Below are 6,000 nucleotides of genomic sequence, written 5' to 3'. Positions count from 1 at the left end.
TCCCAATAACACAGCTGGTAAGCTGCAGAGCACTGACCTAATATTTAATTTCTAAGTTATTGACAAACTTTTCCTGTGTTTATTAACGCCTTGCTTGCTCAACTAGATTATAAACACCTAGGGCAAAGAACGTGTTATTTAATTTATTTTTATTAATTAATTTATTTTACTTTATTGCATCCTCCATTGGGCTTAACGATACTCAATATCTGTTGGGTGAATTAGTGACTCGTCAGAGTCATGGGGGAGAGAAAAAACAAATGACGTCGAGAACCCGAGAGAGTCCGTAGTACTGCAGGTGACCGAGCCGAGAAGGCTGACACAACAGATGTTGGCCGACCTGTCAGTGCTCCCATGGCCAGACTACATATCCCAGAGAACAACGCGCAGCACCGCCGCAAGAAACCCTGTGAGGCTGTTCCCCCGACACAGGCAAAGGAGGGAACGAATGTGCTGGGGAGGAAAAGGGTGGGGAAAAGGAAGAAGTGCATTTTGGGACTTGTGGTTTTCACGCAAATATTTTCGCGACATCAGGCCCCTGGTTTGCGGATTTAGTCGGGTTGGAAGAGGGAAGCCCCTCCCCGATCCCGCCTTTTGTCCACGTTTCACTAGCGCTTGGCGAAGCCGGCTCTCCTCCGGCCCCCGTCCGTGCCGGGTCCCCATTGGTCCTTATCCTGAGCGTCATTGGGCCCCACCCGGAAGTAGCGTTGGGGAAGGCGGTTTCCTAGACTACGCCACCGGAAAGCTGGGGGAGGGGTTCCTGGGGCTGTTGAGAGTGGAGGGCGGCGGCGCTGGCGCTGGGCGACCGGCTCCGCTGGCTTTGGGAAACAGTTCGGTGTCCGGCGCACGGTCGTCCTCTCGGCATCCGCCCTTCCCGGCGACCCCAAGGCCCGGCTCCCCCAGGTCTACCTCCAACCCCCCGCCTGGCGATGTGTCCCTCCGGCCGAGTGTAGCTGTTGCGCGTGCGCGGGACCGGCCGGCCGGGCCATGAGCGGAGCCGGCGGCGGCGGCGAAGGCGGCGGTCCGGGCTGCGGGTCCCCTGCCGCCTGGCGGGCGGGATGGAGCCTGGTGGCCACGGCCGCCCTGTGCCTGGTCTCCTCCGCCTCCGTGCTGGCGGCCGGAGCCGCACCCATGAGTAAGGAGGAGAAGCAGAGGCTGGGGTAAGGCTCCGCCCTGGGGGCCGGGTACGTTGTCCTCGGGAGCTTCTGGGACTCCTCGGGGATCCCTCGGGGGTCGCGGCTGCGAGCAGCCCCGGGGCGTCGCCTGGGCCAGTGCGGGTGGGGGAGGCGGTGAGGCGGTGAGGATCCGGCGGCCGCCGGGACTCTCGGAAAGCGCCAGGGGGAGGGAAGAAAAAGAGACGGGAGGGCTCCTTCGGGGACTGGAGCTGTGCGGGTCTCTGGCCGGACCTCCAGGCTGCGGGTGCGCGGGTCCCTTCTGAAGCCGGTGCGTCTGCCTTCGGGAAACAAGTTCGGGAAACGCTGCCCATTCGCTCAGGCAAGCCTGGTCGCACCTGTTAGGAGACCGCGCTGCCGACGTTATCGCTGCCGAGCCCTTCGCTAGCGGGTTGTGGGAGACAGCCCCGCCGGCGGAGAACGGACTCCCGGAGTCTGGCTACGAACCCTTCCCCAGCCAGCGGCTGCGCGGGCTGTCACTACTCCCTTCCCACCCAGTTGTCCGCCGGGCAGAAACGTTCCCCCGGGGGCTCTAGGAGCCGTCTCTCTGGACGTGGAATAGCTGACGGGCAGTTTGGAAGCCTGGACACCCCTTTAATTTTACAGAATGGAGATCCTTTCTCCCCTAGCTCAAGTCTTACTGGATCACTTTTACACTTTACGAAAAGTAAGACTGTCGTTTCAGAAACGTTCTAGTCAGGCTTCTTTCTTTTTCTTTTTCTTTGGTCTGATGTTTTAAAACGTTCTTTAAGTGTAGGATCGTTCCGCAGAAGGGCTTGTCAGTGATATACTACCTACCGTTTTTGTCGTTTTATCTCAAGTTTTGTAATTCCTCAGGAAATTCAAGTTACATCAGTTGAGTGTTCTCATCCTGCTTTATCTTCTGTAGTATAAAAAATAAGATTGCGTAACTAGTCCTTGAGACACTTTATTTCGTTTCTTTAGATACCAGTAATAGTGCAGATTAGTTTATATGGTGTCTTAAGAGAAAAAACGAGCATCCTACGTCCAGATGATGGAGACACGAATCCTCATGAATGTTATTTCGAAAAGTTACTTTAATTCATAGGTTGGTGTTAAATACGGTGATTCATCTCTTCATGTGTACTCCTTGAAACACCTGTGCAAATGTCATCTTGTGACATTAATGGAGGTGTAAATCTGTTCTACCTCTGTAATGAGTTTGGCAAGTGATTTACCAACAAGGAAACTTTTATTTATAAAAACGATTTTTAGAACATAAGAGATTTAAATTTGTATGCATGGGAGTTGGATGGGAGAGCGCTGCATTATAAATGGGGGCATCTGGGTTCTAGCTCTGTCTTTGCTAATGATTAGCTGTATGACCTTGAGAGTTAGCATTGAATTGTGGGTAAAAGCAGTTTTGGAGTCAGAAAACCTGTTATCAAATTCTACCTTTGTCACTTGGTGCCTTTGTGGCCTTGCAAGTCACTTAACTCCTGGGCACTTTTCTTAGCCTTATCTGTAAAATGAGGGGATTGGATTAGATGACCTTTAAGGCACCTTTAATCTCTAAATCTATGATCATATGATCCTTTATATATCATCCCCCCAGGTAGCAACCAAACCATCTCTTCATCCCGTGTGACTCTTGGCCATATTGTAGTATAACTCCTCCACAGGGAAGATGGGAACTTTATACTTTTGATGTTTTGGAGTTGTCCATTTGGTATTATTTACATCCCTCCTTCACTCTTGCTGTGTGACTGGCACACTTTTCCCCAGAATTTTCTGATAAATTCCTTTGTATTGTTCCTTCTGCACATTTCTTCCTTAATAATGTTTTGTGGTTTACTCATAGTCACTATCTTTTCATTGCATTTTGGGTGTCATCTTTAACAATGTGATACAATGTTATTTGTTGGTTTTTTGACAGATTTTTAGCAATTTTTTTTTCCATTGAGTTGAGAAAAGAAAGTTTTTATATTCCTTTCTTGGTGTCAGTGATATCACTGATATCAATCACTACCACCTATCTAAAATTCTTGTAAAAAGAATGATCCTAAATCAATAGTATAAGTGAATATAAAAGGATTGGTAAAATACTTAATTTCTACTAAACAAACTATAATAAAGTTTATAAATGATCCCAACGTATCAGTGTTTTTTTTTAATATCAGAAAATACTTGGTGTATATTAAAATTGTTTCCTTTGTTTAACTTCTAGTGAACTCAAGATTTAATTTGTTCATCTCATAGATCGAAAAATGATTATATTGGTTATTATAGCCTAATCTCTAAATCAGAGCTTTTTGGTTTGCCAGCCTTATCATTACCAATGGTTAAGCATCTGAAAGGGGTACTTAATTTCATGTCAGTACAATGTAAAGAAAAAAACATTTATCTGGCATTTCCATTCGTTATTTCCATATCTTTGAAGGTGGGTACTTTAATTAGAAGTGTTTTCTAAGGGTAAGTCTAGTCCACATTTATTAAGTGATTAATGTTCTGGCACTGTGTGAAATGGTGGGGTTACAAAGAAGAAAGACAGAACCTGCTCCCAATATACTTACATTCTATGGGGGAGAACATCATGTAAACAACTGAATAGACAACAAAGTCCTTAGAGAATAGATAGGAGGAATTCTAAAAGGGAAGGTATTTAATTTTAGAGAGGACAGGCAACAACTGCCTCTTGGAAAATGGAGGATTTGAGCAGATTGTTGAAGCCAGGGAACATAAAAGATCCAACTGAAGGGACAGAGTATTCCAGGCTTGAGAAATGGCTGGTGACAGGGAAAGAGTATTTTGTTTGAAGAATTGTAATTAGGCTAGTGTTTGCTGTATTGTACAATTTGTGGAAGAGTAAGGGTCCAAGATATAAAGAGCTTTAAATATCAAATAAAGTACATATTTGATTCTGGAGGAAATCACTCGAGTTTCTTGAGGGAGAGAGGGGGTTCACCTGTCTGCCATAGCTTTTTAAGTAGGGCATGGGATTGAAGCGAGGATAGACTTATAGACTAAGCAAGAAATAATGAGAGTGTAGGGACAGCTAGGTGGCGCAGTGGATAGAGCACCAGCCTTGAATTCAGGAGGACCGGAGTCAAATCTGGTCTCAGACACTTAACACTTCCTACCTGTGTGACCCTGGGCAAGTCACTTAACCCCCCCCTCAGGGGGGGAAAAAAAGAAATAATGAGAGTGTCTTGTGGTTGTATGAATGGAGAAGAGATAGAAAAAGTGATGAAGGTAGAAACATGAGATTTGACAACAGATTGGATGTGTGGAGAGAATGAGAAGTTGAGGATGACATTGATGTTGTAAGCCTAGGTGACTAGGAAAATAAGGTTGTGGTGTCCTCAACAGTAGTAGGGAAGTTGAGAAGAGGCAAGGATTTAGGGAAAAGATAATGCTTTCTTTATTAGAAAATTTGAGTTTGAGATGCTTTCAGAACATCCCATTTGAGAAGTCCAAGGGTTAGTTGGGGCTGTGGGCCTAAAGCTCAGAAGAGATACCAAGGCTAGATATATAAAGATCTGGGAATTTTTGTTTATGCAGTTCATAAAGATTGATAGTTGAACTCATTGCTGCTGATGAGATCAGCAATCTAGATAGATAGAAAAGGCTTAGGACAAAACTTTGTGGGACATTTAAAGTTAGTGACTGGTATATGGGTGAAGAAACTTCAAGAGAGATCAAGAAGTGGTTGGATGGATATAAAGAGAATTCAGAGAACAATTACATGAAAAGAGAAAATCTAGGTGGAAGGATGTTTGAGAAATAACCATTTGGGCAATTAAAAGATTTATTAATATTGGAGAGGACAGTTTTATCCAAATGAAGGCATTAAAAGGCTTGATTAGTGAAGGTTTAGAGAAGACTGATAGGGGGGAGGGAATGATCATTTCATGTGATTGTTATAAATATATTGAATGTCTTTGATAGAAAGTGATATGAAGTGTTACATCTATATCAGGTATAAATGATAGCAAAAAAGTACCCATAGTATCGAGGTAAGTGAAATATAGAAACTTTGGCAGTCTTTATCCTGCCTCTTGACTTAACTAATTTTTTAGACAAAACACAAATCCCTTCAATACTTACATTTCATTTTAGAGGTGGAAATAATATATTTCATTTGATTATAATAGCTTTTTAGAAGAATGCCATATAATGAATTGCTTGAAAATATGGTGAAATATACACACATATACACATATAGCCCTTAATTTCATTAATTTTGGAGAGAAGCTAGAGTGTTAATAGTAACATACTCTTATATTCTTTTAAAATTTATTTATATTTTTATTAGAGAGTTGAAGTTGTAATTTTTTTTAGGTGTATATATATATATATATATATATATATATATATATATATTTTTTTTTTTTTTTTTTTTTTCACACTGTGTCCCTCAACTAGAAAGGTAAATAATGCTAAAGATACTTTTTCTTCTACTGGTATTTTTTTTTCTTCTTGTAACAGACAAGTGACTAATTCCTTTAAGTTTTTCTTAAAGTACTAAAATAAAAAAAAATGTGTAGTGGCATGATTCATTAGGAAGACATTGGACTAAGAATGAGAATATCTGGAATTTCTGTGACATTGAGCAAGTCTTCCCTCTGAGTTCTGGTTTTCTTTTCTGTAGAAAATAAGGCTTAGACTACAGCATTTCCCAAATTAATTGAACCATACAACATTTTTAGGTTTTTAGATTTTGTTAAACCCATAAATGGTTATCTGGGAGAACAGAATATAGCTGAGATAAATGTGAGAACAGGGAAATTAAAAAAAAAAAAAAGTTGAACTCCAGTAAAATGTATTTTAAATGTTTATACATAATTTTATGTCAGTAAGATCAAAA

The 6,000-nt window shown here is 42.5% G+C and overlaps 1 protein-coding gene across 4 annotated transcripts in view; it reads left to right on the top strand.

Moving 5' to 3' along the window:
* Positions 1 to 711: 711 nt before the first annotated feature.
* Positions 712 to 6,000, top strand: part of EDEM3 (ER degradation enhancing alpha-mannosidase like protein 3) — a 51,357-nt gene continuing 46,068 nt past the window's right edge. For 3 of the 4 annotated variants that reach the window (XM_074308579.1, XM_074308576.1, XM_074308577.1), the window contains exon 1: positions 787 to 1,160. In XM_074308579.1, the coding sequence (XP_074164680.1) occupies positions 988 to 1,160 (173 nt within the window). In that variant the 5' untranslated portion in view covers positions 787 to 987. Of the gene's footprint in view, positions 1,161 to 6,000 lie in introns of all 4 variants that reach the window. The other variant, XM_074308581.1, reaches the window with a different exon arrangement.

The sequence above is a fragment of the Sminthopsis crassicaudata genome, chromosome 4, assembly GCF_048593235.1.
Source record: "Sminthopsis crassicaudata isolate SCR6 chromosome 4, ASM4859323v1, whole genome shotgun sequence".
NCBI lineage: Eukaryota > Metazoa > Chordata > Mammalia > Dasyuromorphia > Dasyuridae > Sminthopsis > Sminthopsis crassicaudata.
Note: the sequence above shows the minus strand (reverse complement) of the source record. Positions and strands in the feature narration are given on the sequence as shown.